Source organism: Oncorhynchus masou, unplaced genomic scaffold (genome assembly GCF_036934945.1).
Source record: "Oncorhynchus masou masou isolate Uvic2021 unplaced genomic scaffold, UVic_Omas_1.1 unplaced_scaffold_560, whole genome shotgun sequence".
In the NCBI taxonomy this organism is placed as follows: domain Eukaryota; kingdom Metazoa; phylum Chordata; class Actinopteri; order Salmoniformes; family Salmonidae; genus Oncorhynchus; species Oncorhynchus masou.
The window spans coordinates 523334-538097 of record NW_027012018.1 but is presented as its reverse complement, the minus strand read 5'-3'; the positions used below and the strand labels follow the sequence as shown (position 1 = coordinate 538097).

At 42.7% G+C, this 14764-nt stretch overlaps 1 protein-coding gene across 2 annotated transcripts; it reads right to left on the bottom strand.

Moving 5' to 3' along the window:
• Positions 1-402: 402 nt before the first annotated feature.
• On the bottom strand, positions 403-14472 carry LOC135536129 (protein NLRC3-like). 2 transcript variants are annotated; one of them, XM_064962525.1, is made up of 8 exons: positions 14329-14472; positions 14003-14060; positions 13242-13655; positions 3779-3895; positions 3398-3464; positions 3040-3268; positions 809-2588; positions 403-607 (listed from the first exon to the last, which is right to left on the bottom strand). In XM_064962525.1, exons 3-8 carry the CDS (start codon positions 13637-13639, stop codon positions 418-420), a joined length of 2781 nt encoding a protein of 926 aa, XP_064818597.1. In that variant the 5' UTR covers positions 13640-13655; positions 14003-14060; positions 14329-14472; the 3' UTR covers positions 403-417. The 2 variants fall into 2 exon arrangements, with proteins under 2 accessions (XP_064818597.1, XP_064818596.1); XM_064962524.1 differs by lacking the exon at positions 14003-14060.
• Between the last annotated feature and the right edge of the window lie 292 nt (positions 14473-14764).

Sequence of the window (14764 nt, the reverse complement as noted above, 5' to 3'; positions counted from 1 at the left end):
GTTTTTTCTTCATTAAAAGACATGAGTAACCAACACGCTGCATTTCGGTCCGACTCTCATTCAACAAACGAAGAACGTCGTTACAGTGTGTCTGTATGATGTGGACTATGTGTCTGGTAAACACATGTGATGTGGACTATGTGCCTGGTAAACACATGTGATGTGGACTATGTGTCTGGTAAACACATGTGATGTGGACTATGTGTGTCTGTATGATGTGGACTATGTGTCTGGTAAACACATGTGATGTGGACTATGTGTGTCTGTATGATGTGGACTATGTGTGTCTGTGTGATGTGGACTATGTGTGTCTCTATGATGTGGACTATGTGTGTCTGTGTGATGTGGACTTTGTGTGTCTGTATGATGTGGACTATGTATGTCTGTGTGATGTGGACTATGTGCCTGGTAAACACATTACAGGAACTCTGACCTCAGAGTCTCCAGTCTACAGTGGGGATTCCCCAGTCCAGCAAAGAGCAGCTTCACTCCTGAATTCTTCAGGTCATTGTTACTCAGATCCAGCTCTCTCAGGTGTGAGGGGTTTGAGATGAGAATTGAGACCAGAGAAGCACAGCCTTCCTCTGTGACCCCACAGCCTGACAGCCTGACAAAGAGATCATCATGACTTCACAAACACACTGTTCATTTAACACCAAACAACATATAGATTCATCTTCTGTCTCCTGGAATTGTATGGTCATTTTGTTATACTATGTTATGTTATGTTATTCAATAATATATTTTTTCTCTGAACTGAATAGTTCTTCCAGACCATTAGCACTTAAATGTATTTGTATTTACTCACAGAGCAGCTCTGGAGACTTTGACCACTGGCAGCAGCCTCAGAAGACCTTCCTCTGATCTGGAGTATTTCTTCAGGTCAAACACATCCAGCTCCTTTTCTGAAGTCAGCAACACAAAGACCAGCGCTGACCACTGTGCAGGTGAGAGTTCATCACTGGAGACACTTCCTGATCTCAGGTAGCTTTGGATCTCCTCCACTAGAGAATGGTCATTCAGTTCATTCAGACAGTGGAACAGATTGATGCACCTCTCTGGAGAGGGATTCTCACTGATCTTCTCCTTGATGTACTTGACTGTTTCTTCATGGCTCTGTGAGCTGCTTCCTTTCGTTGTCAGTAGACCTCGTAAGTGCTTCTGATTGGACTCCATTGAGAGGCCCAGAAGGAAGCGGAGGAAAAGGTCCAGGTTTCCCGTCTCACTTTGTAAGGCTTTATTCACAGCGATCTTGTAGACAGTAACTTCTGGATTCAGTAGACAATCGTTGCTGGATGTTTGAGGTTTGGCCATTAGATTCTCATTGTTGTTGATGAATGAAAGGAACACATATACAGCAGCCAGAAACTCCTGAATGCTCAGATGCACGAAGCAGTACACCTTGTCCTGGTACAGCCCACATTCCTCTTTAAAGAGCTGTGTGCACAATCCTGAGTACAATGAGGCTTCATTGACATCAATGCCAGCCTCTTTCAGGTCTTCTTCATAGAAAATCAGATTGCCCTTCACAAGCTGTTGAAAAGCCAGTTTTCCCAGTGACAGAATGCTCTCTTTATTCCAGTCGGGACCTGTCTCTTCTTTCCCAAGATACTTTTCATTCTTCTGTTTGGTATGAAACACCACAAGGTGTGTGTACATCTCAGTCAGAGTCTTGGGCATCTCTTCTCTCTTATGTTTCAGCATGTCTTCAAGGATTGTTGCAGAAATCCAACAGAAGACTGGAATGTGGCACATGATGTGGATGCTCCTTGATGTCTTTATGTGTGAGATGATTCTGCTGGCCAGGTCCTCATCACTGAATCTCTTCCTGAAGTACTCCTCCTTCTGTGGGTCATTGAACCCTCGTACCTCTGTCACCTGGTCAACACACTCAGGGGGGATCTGATTGGCTGCTGCAGGTCGGGTAGTTATCCAGAGGAGAGCAGAGGGAAGCAGATTCCCCTTGATGAGATTTGTCAGCAGAACATCCACTGAGGTTGACTTGTTGACATCACAACAGATCTTGTTCTTCTGGAAGTCTAGGGGCAGTCGGCACTCATCCAGACCATCAAAGATGAACAGAACTTTGTTCTTGTCGGAGTTGGAGATTCTTGATTCTTTGGTTTCCATTGAGAAGTGGTTGAGAAGTTCAATCAAAGTGTGTTTTTCCCCTTTCATCAAATTCAGCTCCCGAAAAGGGAATGAAAATACAAATTGGACATCCTGATTTGCTTTTCCTTCAGCCCAGTCAAGAATGAACTTCTGCACAGAGACTGTTTTTCCAATGCCAGCGACTCCCTTTGTCAGCACAGTTCTGATAGGTTTGTCTTGTCCAGTTAAGGGTTTGAAGATGTCGTTACATTTGATTGCAGTCTCTGGTCTTGCTTGTTTCCTGGTTGTTGTCTCAATCTGTCTCAGCTCATGTTCATTATTGACCTCTCCTGTTCCACCCTCTGTGATGTAGAGCTCTGTGTAGACCTTATTGAGAAGTGTTGGGTTTCCTTGTTTAGCGATCCCCTCAAATACACTTTGAAACTTCTTCTTTAGATTAGATTTGAGTTCACGTTGGCAAATCACAGCAAGTTCATCTGAATGAAGAAATAACACAGAGGATATTAATATTACATCTGTTTTAATGCATACAGTGTTGTTGGACTGTTATAAAGTTCTACATTATAATCATGTTGTTTTCCCTTAAACGCCTGTATAAATGTGTACATGATTTCATAATGCAATACACACTGGAGTGACTGATTATATTATTATTATTCATATTGCAGACAGTATCATTATTGTTGTCTATCTATCACTGTCTTTCTCTGTCTGTTCTCCTCTGTCTCTGTCTCTCTCTCTTTCTCCTCTGTCTCTCCTGTCTAAATTAATCAACACATCGCTGCTGCTACTTGATGAGTTCACTGGGTGTTGCGTTAAGGCTTCTACAATGTCATTGTGTTACACGACTACTTTAGCTGTACTTTAGTTTCCTCTTTTAAATGTTTGTTATAAAATAGCATTTAACAGGAGGCAGACAGCTCTTACTTTTCTCCAGTGTGTCAGCAAGCTCCTTCTGGTTCATTTTCCTCAGGACGTGCAGTGTGATCTTCAGAGCCCCCTCTCTGGCACTGCTCTCATGCTTCTCATCTTCAGCATCCACCACTTCCTCATCCTGCTTCTGACTCTCAAAGCCTTCTGGGAGTTCTGGACTAAGAATCCTCTTGAACATCGTCAGCTCGTTCTTCATAAATGTCATAATATTCTCTTCAAGCAACTGAAATAAATAAAGTAAACAAGTTTAGCAAGAAAAGAAATGCTTTCTCATGAACACATTAATGAATGATTGACACATCAACTTATCTGGAGGTAAACAAAAACAAATGTGCATAACAGGACCACATACACTGAATATGGAGGCCAGGTCTGTTTGATGACTGAGAATCTCTGACTCTGTTGTCTCCTGTTCGGTTCTGTGGACAAAACATGAGATTACATTTCCTCAACCAGGGAGGGCACACACACACACACACACACACACACACACACACACACACACACACACACACACACACACACACACACACACACACACACACACACACACACACACACACACACACACACACACACACACACACACACACACACACACACACACACACACACATAAGCATTAGCCTATAGATTTTGAAAACAACAAGAATAAATGGGAATATGGGAGAGGAGAAATGACTAGAGACAGTGTTGTTTAACTCACTGACCAGGACCCCTGAGTTCTTCTTACCTTTGTTCAGTAGAATAATCTCCCTCTCTGAAGTCTATCAATTTATACATAGACTTGTCACTCTTCATGGACACACAGCTGGGTACAGGGGAGGCTGGTCTCTCCTGCTTGATTGGACTTCAACACAACAGAGACAAATATTACATCTCTCATCTACTCTGAGCTCAGAGGGGGAAACATAATAATAGTTTCATTCCAAATCGCTCTATATCCATTTTCATAAAAGTTGGTAAATTAGATGTTATTGTTTAAAGAAATTATAAAGTGATGTTTTTTATAAAGTGTTTTTTTACTAGCTAATCGATTGTTGGCATGCGATTGTTTTATTGACAGCCATGTGTTTGTTTGAAATCTATCACTTGATGGTTTCATTTCAGAGAGAAAAATAATCATGTTTTATTGCAAAATGTTACGTCTGCCTCAATTTCAGAGAAATATGTAGTACAGCTCGGTTTTAAACAGTCAAATGTTACTGGCTAGATTCATTCTTATGTAGCAACATTATGAATGGTGTTTTTTTACATTGGATAAAAGTAGAAACTCAGAGCTAGAAAATGTTATATCAGACACTACAGTTGAGGAACAATGGGAAAGCAATTCTGCTTTGGAAGATGATACACTTGAAACCTCACTTTTCAGAAAATGATCCTTGAATGTTTTGGTACACCTACTGCAGAGCTCTTCTTTGTCTACAGTGGTGTCACCCATCTAAATAAACATTTATATATATAATGAACTAAATGTATGGTGTTTTTGGTTTATGACAGTGTCATTGTTTGTTATGTTATACATGGTTATTTCATGTTTGCACAGTGCCTTGCGAAAGTATTCATTTCAGGCTTCAAACATAAAGATATAAAACTGTATTTTCATGTGAAGAATCAACAAGTGGGACACAATCATGAAGTGGAACGACATTTATTGGATATTTCAAACTTTTTTAACAAATCAAAAACTGAAAAATTGGGTGTGCAAAATTATTCAGCCCCCTTACGTTAATACTTTGTAGCGTCACCTTTTGCTGCGATTACAGCTGTAAGTCGCTTGGGGTATGTCTCTATCAGTTTTGCACATCGAGAGACTGACATTTTTTCCCATTACACCTTGCAAAACAGCTCGAGCTCAGTGAGGTTGGATGGAGAGCATTTGTGAACAGCAGTTTTCAGTTCTTTCCACAGATTCTCGATTGGATTCAGGTCTGGACTTTGACTTGGCCATTCTAACACCTGGATATGTTTATTTTTGAACCATTCCATTGTATATTTTGCTTTATGTTTTGGATCATTGTCTTGTTGGAAGACAAATCTCCGTCCCAGTCTCAGGTCTTTTGCAGACTCCATCAGGTTTTCTTCCAGAATGGTCCTGTATTTGGCTCCATCCATCTTCCCATCAATTTTAACCATCTTCCCTGTCCCTGCTGAAGAAAAGCAGGCCCAAACCATGATGCTGCCACCACCATGTCTGACAGTGGGTATGGTGTGTTCAGTGTGATGAGCTGTGTTGCTTTTACGCCAAAAATAACATTTTGCATTGTTGCCAAAAAGTTCAATTTTGGTTTCATCTGACCAGAGCACCTTCTTCCACATGTTTGGTGTGTCTCCCAGGTGGCTTGTGGCAAACTTTAAACGACACTTTTTATGGATATCTTTAAGAAATGGCTTTCTTCTTGCCACTCTTCCATAAAGGCCAGATTTGTGCAATATACGACTGATTGTTGTCCTATGGACAGAGTCTCCCACCTCAGCTGTAGATCTCTGCAGTTCATCCAGAGTGATCATGGGCCTCTTGGCTGCATCTCTGATCAGTCTTCTCCTTGTATGAGCTGAAAGTTTAGAGGGACGGCCAGGTCTTGGTAGATTTGCAGTGGTCTGATACTCCTTCCATTTCAATATTATCGCTTGCACAGTGCTCCTTGGGATGTTTAAAGCTTGGGAAATCTTTTTGTATCCAAATCCGGCTTTAAACTTCTTCATAACAGTATCTCGGACCTGCCTGGTGTGTTCCTTGTTCTTCGTGATGCTCTCTGCGCTTTTAACGGACCTCTGAGACTATCACAGTGCAGGTGCATTTATACGGAGACTTGATTACACACAGGTGGATTGTATTTATCATCATTAGTCATTTAGGACAACATTGGATCATTCAGAGATCCTCACTGAACTTCTGGAGAGAGTTTGCTGCACTGAAAGTAAAGGGGCTGAATAATTTTGCACGCCCACTTTTTCAGTTTTTGATTTGTTAAAAAAGTTTGAAATATCCAATAAAAGTCGTTCCACTTCATGATTGTGTCCCACTTGTTGTTGATTCTTCACAAAAAAATACAGTTTTATATCTTTATGTTTGAAGCCTGACATGTGGCAAAAGGTCGCAAAGTTCAAGGGGGCCGAATACTTTCGCAAGGCACTGTAAGTGGTAAAATGAATTAGACAATTTAACATTTTGCAATTCTGGATAACTACTACTTTAGTAAGGAATTACCCATTATTCAGTACTACTGCAGTTGCTAAATAATTCCAATAGATGGAAGGATAAGACCATGAATGAAATTTCAGAAGATTAGTGTCGTTCTCTCCCTGGCTACACCACCACTCCCCCTCACAAGAAATGTCCCTTTCCATACTGCTAATGCAAGAGATCTTCTGTGGGGGCTATGTTCTGTCCCTTTCCATACTGCTAATGCAAGAGAACTTCTGCGGGGGCTATGTTCTGTCCCTTTCCATACTGCTAATGCAAGAGAACTTCTGTGGGGGCTTTGTTCTGTCCCTTTCCATACTGCTAATGCAAGAGAACTTCTGCGGGGGCTATGTTCTGGGCTATGTTCTGTCCCTTTCCGTACTGCTAATGCAAGAGAACTTCTGTGGGGGCTATGTTCTGGGCTATGTTCTGTCCCTTTCCATACTACTAATGCAAGAGAACTTCTGTGGGGGCTATGTTCTGTCTCTTTCCATACTACTAATGCAAGAGAACTTCTGTGGGGGCTATGTTCTGTCCCTTTCCATACTGCTAATGTAAGAGAACTTCTGTGGGGGCTATGTTCTGTCCCTTTCCATACTGCTAATGCAAGAGAACTTCTGTGGGGGCTATGTTCTGTCCTTTTCCATACTGCTAATGCAAGAGAACTTCTGCGGGGGCTATGTTCTGGGCTATATTCTGTCCCTTTCCATACTGCTAATGCAAGAGAACTTCTGCGGGGGCTATGTTCTGGGCTATATTCTGTCCTTTTCCATACTGCTAATGCAAGAGAACTTCTGTGGGAGCTTTGTTCTGTCCCTTTCCATACTGCTAATGCAAGAGAACTTCTGCTGGGGCTATGTTCTGTCCTTTTCCATACTGCTAATGCAAGAGGAAAGACTGAAAAAGCCTTTAACAGATAACTGTGAAGGAATATAGTGATGATTCATGTTTTTATTATCTGTTTTAATGCTCATATTTTGAAATTATACTTCATTACTATAACGATTATCAATAAGCCTGAACATTATAGTGTTATTTTTCTTGTGCATTCATTGTCAAATTCATCAACCAGCACCGAGGCAAAAATAGGTAATAAGAAGGGTTAGAGTTTCTGTATAGCAGGTTGTGACATCTGCTGATTTAAAAAGGGCAGTTTAAATAAATGTGATTGATTGTTAGGTTTAGGTTTTTTAAGTCAAAAAACAGTATGGGTTTATAGCTATCTTGCTATCGACACGTCCTTGCTCCCTGTGGCCTTCTGCAGGTACGACATAACTCATTCGCGTCACTTGCTAGGCTCACAAATCAGAGGTACCAACTGCGTCAGATCTACAAATCAATGAGCGAGACTTATCCATTTGGTTTGCAACTCAGTGAACCTGCGCAGCATTTGCTCAATTCGATGCCTACGAACAAAGATTTCGATGCATATCAAATCACCCATCAGCCATTTAGAAACAGAAATTCGTCTTCTGCCTGTTTAAATTGGCCACATCTTGAAAAAGAGGACAGGGACATGGGTTTTGCTTAGATTATAACACCTTTTTCTGAAAATAACCAAATATGGTTAACCATGACCAGAAAATGTTCAACGTTTGATGGCTACGTGGCAGAAATCGCTAGGACTGTGGGTCACCACAACGTGTACCCAGGCATAGAGTGTAGGTGCCCACTAAATAGCCATCGCTAGGACTGTGGGTCACCACAACGTGTACCCAGGCATAGAGTGTAGGTGCCCACTAAATAACCATCGCTAGGACTGTGGGTCACCACAACGTGTACCCAGGCATAGAGTGTAGGTGCCCACTAAATAGCCATCGCTAGGACTGTGGGTCACCACAACGTGTACCCAGGCATAGAGTGTAGGTGCCCACTAAATAACCATCGCTAGGACTGTGGGTCACCACAACGTGTACCCAGGCATAGAGTGTAGCGACTAAATAGCCATCGCTAGGACTGTGGGTCACCACAACGTGTACCCAGGCATAGAGTGTAGCGACTAAATAACCATCGCTAGGACTGTGGGTCACCACAACGTGTACCCAGGCATAGAGTGTAGCAACTAAATAGCCATCGCTAGGACTGTGGGTCACCACAACGTGTACCCAGGCATAGAGTGTAGGTGCCCACTAAATAACCATCGCTAGGACTGTGGGTCACCACAACGTGTACCCAGGCATAGAGTGTAGCGACTAAATAGCCATCGCTAGGACTGTGGGTCACCACAACGTGTACCCAGGCATAGAGTGTAGCGACTAAATAACCATCGCTAGGACTGTGGGTCACCACAACGTGTACCCAGGCATAGAGTGTAGCAACTAAATAGCCATCGCTAGGACTGTGGGTCACCACAACGTGTACCCAGGCATAGAGTGTAGCGACTAAATAGCCATCGCTAGGACTGAGGGTCACCACAACGTGTACCCAGGCATAGAGTGTAGCGACTAAAAAGCCATTGCTAGGACTGTGGGTCACCACAACGTGTACCCAGGCATAGAGTGTAGCGACTAAATAACCATCGCTAGGACTGTGGGTCACCACAACGTGTACCCAGGCATAGAGTGTAGCGACTAAATAACCATCGCTAGGACTGTGGGTCACTACAACGTGTACCCAGGCATAGAGTGTAGCGACTAAATAACCATCGCTAGGACTGTGGGTCACCACAACGTGTACCCGGGCATAGAGTGTAGCGACTAAATAGCCATCGCTAGTTCTGTGGGTCACCACAACGTGTACCCAGGCATAGAGTGTAGCGACTAAATAACCATCGCTAGGACTGTGGGTCACCACAACGTGTACCCAGGCATAGAGTGTAGCGACTAAATAGCCATCGCTAGGACTGTGGGTCACCACAACGTGTACCCAGGCATAGAGTGTAGGTGCCCACTAAATAGCCATCGCTAGGACTGTGGGTCACCACAACGTGTACCCAGGCATAGAGTGTAGCGACTAAATAGCCATCGCTAGGACTGTGGGTCACCACAACGTGTACCCAGGCATAGAGTGTAGGTGCCCACTAAATAGCCATCGCTAGGACTGTGGGTCACCACAATGTGTACCCAGGCATAGAGTGTAGGTGCCCACTAAATAGCCATCGCTAGGACTGTGGGTCACCACAACGTGTACCCAGGCATAGAGTGTAGCGACTAAATAGACATCGCTAGGACTGTGGGTCACCACAACGTGTATCCAGGCATAGAGTGTAGGTGCCCACTAAATAGCCATAACCTTGGGTCACCACAACATGGTGTATAACCTTGTTATAATATGTTAACCAAGGTTACAAGGTTCACACAGGCAGATGTCATTGATAACAATAGCAAAGCTGGCGTTGTAACGCAGAACAGTGGGATGGGAATAGCACGTTCAGAAGGCGTGTTGGTGCCACGGTGCTCAATAGAATCAATGAAAAATGCCCTGAAATAAGGACAGCTTTTTCGTGATTACTTCATAACTAAGGACATAAGGTAATATTATGAAACTGGGCTCCATGGCGGATGCAACAAACTAGTTTGTATCAGAAAAAAAGGTGTTGTTAAAAATGTCATGTGTCCAGACTACTTGAGGCGCCCCAAAAATAACTGTTGACTAACCCCATTCCGTTCAAATTTGCGCAACCACAGCATTCAAACGAGGCCACAATGAAAACTAATAGGACTGTGGGGACTGTGTTGGCATCAACATTTGTGGTGTGAATTACGTTTCTACGCCCATGGTAATGGCCCGATAGTATTGGAGAAAAGTAGAAAAAACTGTCCCCTCTGATGCTGTACGTTAAATAGCGAAGTGTCTTGATGTAACGTACAGCATGCATAATCAAATCCAACTGTATTTGTCACATGCGCCAAATGCAACAAGTGTAGACCTTACTGTGAAATGCTTATTTATAAACCCTTAACCAACAGTGCAGTTCAAGAAGTGTTAAGAAAGTATTAACCGAATAAACTGAAGTAAAACATTTAAAAGAAGAGCAGCAGGGTACAACCAAATGTCCCTATAGGCTGTCTCAATGTTGTCGGTGACCAGGCCTACCACTGTTGTGTCTTCATCAAACTTGATGATGTTTTGAGTCGTGTTTGGCCACGCAGTTGTGGGTGAACAGGGAGTACCGGAGGGGACTAAGTACACTCCCCTGAGGGGCCCCAGTGTTGAGGATCAGCGTGGCAGACGTGTTGTTGCCTAACCTTACCACCTGGGGGCGGCCCATCAGGAAGTCCAGGATCCAGTTGCAGAAGGAGGTGTTTAGTCCCAGGGTCCACACCTTAGTGATGAGCTTCGAGGGTACTATAGTGTTGAACGCTGAGCTGTAGTCCATGAATAGCATTCTCACATAGGTGTTCCTTTTGTCCAGGTGGGAAAGGGCAGTGTGGAGTGTGATTGAGACTGCGTAATCTTTGGATCTGTTGGGGCGGTATGCGAATTGGAGTGGTTCTAGCGTATCCAGGAAGATGCTGTTGATGTGAGCGATGACCAGCCTTTCAAAGCACTTCATGGCTACCGACGTAGCCATTCAGGCAGGTTACCTTCGCTTCCTTGGACACAGGGATTATGGTGGTCTGCTTGAAACATGTAGGTATTACAGACTGAGTCAGGGAGAGGTTGAAAATGTCAGTGAGGACACTTGCCAGCTGGAGTACACGTCCTGGTAATCAATCTAGTCCGCAGCTTTGTGAATTTTTGACTTGTTTCAAGGTCTTGCTCACATGGTCTTTTCACACAGTTATCCAGAACAGCTGGTGCTCTCGTGCATCCGTCTGTTTTGCTTGCCTCGAAGCGAGGATAAAAGGCATTTGGTAGGCTTGTGTAACCGGGCAGCTCGCGCCGGATTTCCCTGTAGTCCGTATTAGTTTTCAAGCCTTGCCACATCCGACGAGCGTCAGAGCAGGTGTAGCAGGATTCAATCTTAATCCTGTATTGACACCTTGTTTGTTTGATGATTAATCTGAGAGCATTGCGAGATTTCTTATAGGCGTCCGGATTATTGTCCCGGTCCTTGAAAGCGGCAGCTCTAGCCTTTAGTTCGATGCGGATGTTGCCTGTAATCTTTTGCTTCTGGTTGGGATGTGTATGTATGGTCACTGTGGGGACGACGTTGTCAATGCTCTTATTGATGAAGCCAATGACTGATGTAGTATACTCAATGCCATTGGACGAATCCCGTAACATATTCCAAAAAACCCCCCAGAAAAACAGTCCTGTAGTGTAGCTTCCCGTCATCTCACCACTTCCGTATTGAGCGAGTCACTGGTACTTCCTCCTTTAGTTTTTGCTTGTAAGCCGGAATCAGGTGGACAGAATTATAGTCAAATTGGCCAAATGGAGGGCAGGGGAGAGCTTTGTATGCATCTCTGTGTGTGGAGTAAAGGTGGTCTAGAGTTTATTTTCCTCTAGTTGCACATGTGACAAGCTGGTAAAAATTTGGTAAAACTAATTTAAGTTTGCCTGCATTAACGTTCCCGGCCACTAGGAGCGCCGCTTCTAGCATTTTCTTGATTGCTTATGGCCTTGTAGAGTTGGTTTTGTGCGGTCTTAGTGCCAGCATCGGTCTGTGTTGGTAAGTAGACGGCTACATATAATATAGATGAGAACTCTCTTGGTAGATAGTGTGGTCTACAGCTTATCTTAAGGTACTCTACCAAAGGCGAGCAATACCTTGAGACTTCTTTAATATTAGACATCACACACCAGCTGTTATTTAAAAAAAAGACACACACCCCCACCCCTCGTCTTACCAGACATTGCTTCTCTGTTCTGCCGGTGCATTGAAAATCCCGCTAGCTCTATATTATCCCTGTCGTCATTCAGCCACGACTCGGTGAAACATAAGATACTACAGTTCTTTATGTCCCGTTTGTCGGATAATCGTAATAGGTCATCCATTTTCTTTTCCAATGATTGCATGTTAGCAAGTAAAATGGATGGCAGCGGGAGTTTACTCGCTTGCCTACGGATTCTCAAAAGGCAGCCCGATCTGGGTCCTCTTTTCCTCCGTCTTTTCTTCATGCATATGACGGAGATCTGGGCCTGTTCCCGGGAAAGCAGTATATCCTTCTCATCGGATTCATTAAAGGAAAAAGCTTCTTGCAGTTCGTGGTGAGTAATGCACTTTGTACATCGTGCTGTTCCGTACAATTGACCTTTTTTTAGCCTCCAAAAAAACCTAATACTTCCAGGTCAACTGTAATATGGATACCCTTGTAAAGCACAATTTCTCCTCTTTCCAGCAAAATCAATGCTATCAAACCATTACCATGACAATCAATGCTTGAATAGAAACGTAGTTCACATCCCAGATTTTGATGCCAACACAGTCGCTACAGTCACACTAGTTTCCATTGCAGCCTCGTTTGAATTTGCGGTTACACAAATTTGTACAGAATGGGGTTAGTCAACAGTAGCTTACCTAGCTGTACTGACTAACTCCACTAGCTGGCAGGTTGTTCGTCTGTCACTCGACTCGAGGATTATGACATATCCGGTGAACCACAAAATGAAACGAGGATAGCGAGTGAAAAGAATCTGGCTACACACATACTGTCCCTGACCGTAAAGAAAAAAGCAAATTGAACAATAAACTTTGGTGTCTCAACACAGTAACGAACTCTGTTATTCCCCTATTGCCTAATAATTATATAGATGTAAGTGTGTGTATGCTGGCAAAGTGTGTGTGTGTGTGTGTGTGTGTGTGTGTGTGTGTGTGTGTGTGTGTGTGTGTGTGTGTGTGTGTGTGTGTGTGTGTGTGTGTGTGTGTGCTGGTGAGACATCCACATATAACAGTCAAATATACTGGATACAAACATTTCATTCCAGCAATATAGTGTTTGGCAAAACAAAATTTCATACACAAATCAATGAATTAAAATCTTAGAACAACAATATTTTACAGATACATGAATGTTCCCCATAAGCAATCGTTTCTGATGAAAAATAACGTGATTTTTTGTTGTTGATATAAGGTTTTAGAAATAAACTCTATATAGGTTCTTAAGTAATATTGTCATCTCACCTCTTAGCTTTGGTGTCATGTTCTCCAGAGAGACTCATTTTAGCGGCAGGGCCCCCCTCCTCTTTCTCCCCAGAGAGACTCATTTTAGAGGCAGGTACCCCCTCCTCTTTCTCCCCAGAGAGATTCATTTTAGAGACAGGGCCCCCCTCCTCTTTCTCCCCAGAGAGACTCATTTTAGAGGCAGGTACCCCCTCCTCTTTCTCCCCAGAGAGATTCATTTTAGAGACAGGGCCCCCCTCCTCTTTCTCCCCAGAGAGACTCATTTTAGAGGCAGGGCCCCCCTCCTCTTTCTCCCCAGAGAGACTCATTTTAGCGGCAGGGCCCCCCTCCTCTTTCTCCCCAGAGAGATTCATTTTAGAGGCAGGGCCCCCCTCCTCTCTCTTCCCAGAGAGACTCATTTCAGAGCACTGACCCCTAAACAGAGATCCAACATGTTGGTTGTGGTTAACACAGTGACAAATAATTATTGAAGTTAAATTATTCTCTTTTATTCATTATCTCTTAGAAATAAAACATTTACTGACAGACACATCCAAACAGTCAGGTGATTTAATGCATCACATGAACATGTAGTGGTGACTGATATGTTTCACCTCTTCTCCATGTAGAGAAACTATTGATAATAATATCTCACTTTCTCCGTTAATCATTTCACTCATTCTAGTGTGTTGCTTTGTTCAACAGGTATGCTATTATTATGCTATTAATACATTTAATTCATAATAACAATGTTAAGAGAAGTATGTTCAGTGCTTTCATACCAAATTACACAAAGAGCAGGAAATCATGGACATTTTGAAAACAACACGTTCCGATATTCTGAAAGATGATTTAGAACTATGATAATTAACATTTTTACAAATGGTAAAATAACCAGATATACGAATCCTATAATACGATATACGAACAATATGTTTTTCAATTTTATCGTCAACACCCAGTTAGCGCCATTTTGTATGATTGAACTGTCACGTAGCTGTCGCAGGTGAAATTGACTGTTAGATCTGATTGTTTTAATTTCATTCACTAGTAAAATAACAACATACACTTAATGTCACTTTATAATAATCCCTGGGAAGATTCTTACCTTGTAGGCTGAATTCACAACCAGAACATGTCAAGTTATTGAGATATTTTCCGTTGTGCTGAGAGAGCACCTTCCTGATGTCAAGTGTCTCTGTATCTATGTTCTATGTACAGTTGATCTTTGGTTGCAATAATATCTGGTCAAAGTCTAGTGACACGACACCATAGTATATCATAACCATAACAGTAGTTTAACCTTTGGCCTGGAAAGGCTATGGCATATTATAACATGTAGAATCATTATGATGATCCAGGTTCATACTATAACATGTAGAATCATTATGATGATCCAGGTTCATACAATAACATGTAGAATCATTATGATGGATCCAGGTTCAACATATCTCTAATTTTGAAGTATACAGTTGGGTCCCAAATTATTGACACCCTTGATAAAGAGTAGCAAAAATGACTGTATAAAATACATGATTCAAAGA

What these genes read in the sequence shown, in the direction of transcription:
- LOC135536129 (XM_064962525.1), bottom strand. Translation starts at nt 13,639, where the DNA reads ATGAGTCTCTCTGGGAAGAGAGAGGAGGGGGGCCCTGCCTCTAAAATG. An exon ending in GATTATTCTACTGAACAAAG is followed by an intron (nt 3,465 to 3,778) that starts GTAAGAAGAACT and finishes TTTTGTCCACAG; the next exon opens with AACCGAACAGGAGACAACAG. An exon ending in TGCTGACACACTGGAGAAAA is followed by an intron (nt 2,589 to 3,039) that starts GTAAGAGCTGTC and finishes TTCTTCATTCAG; the next exon opens with ATGAACTTGCTGTGATTTGC.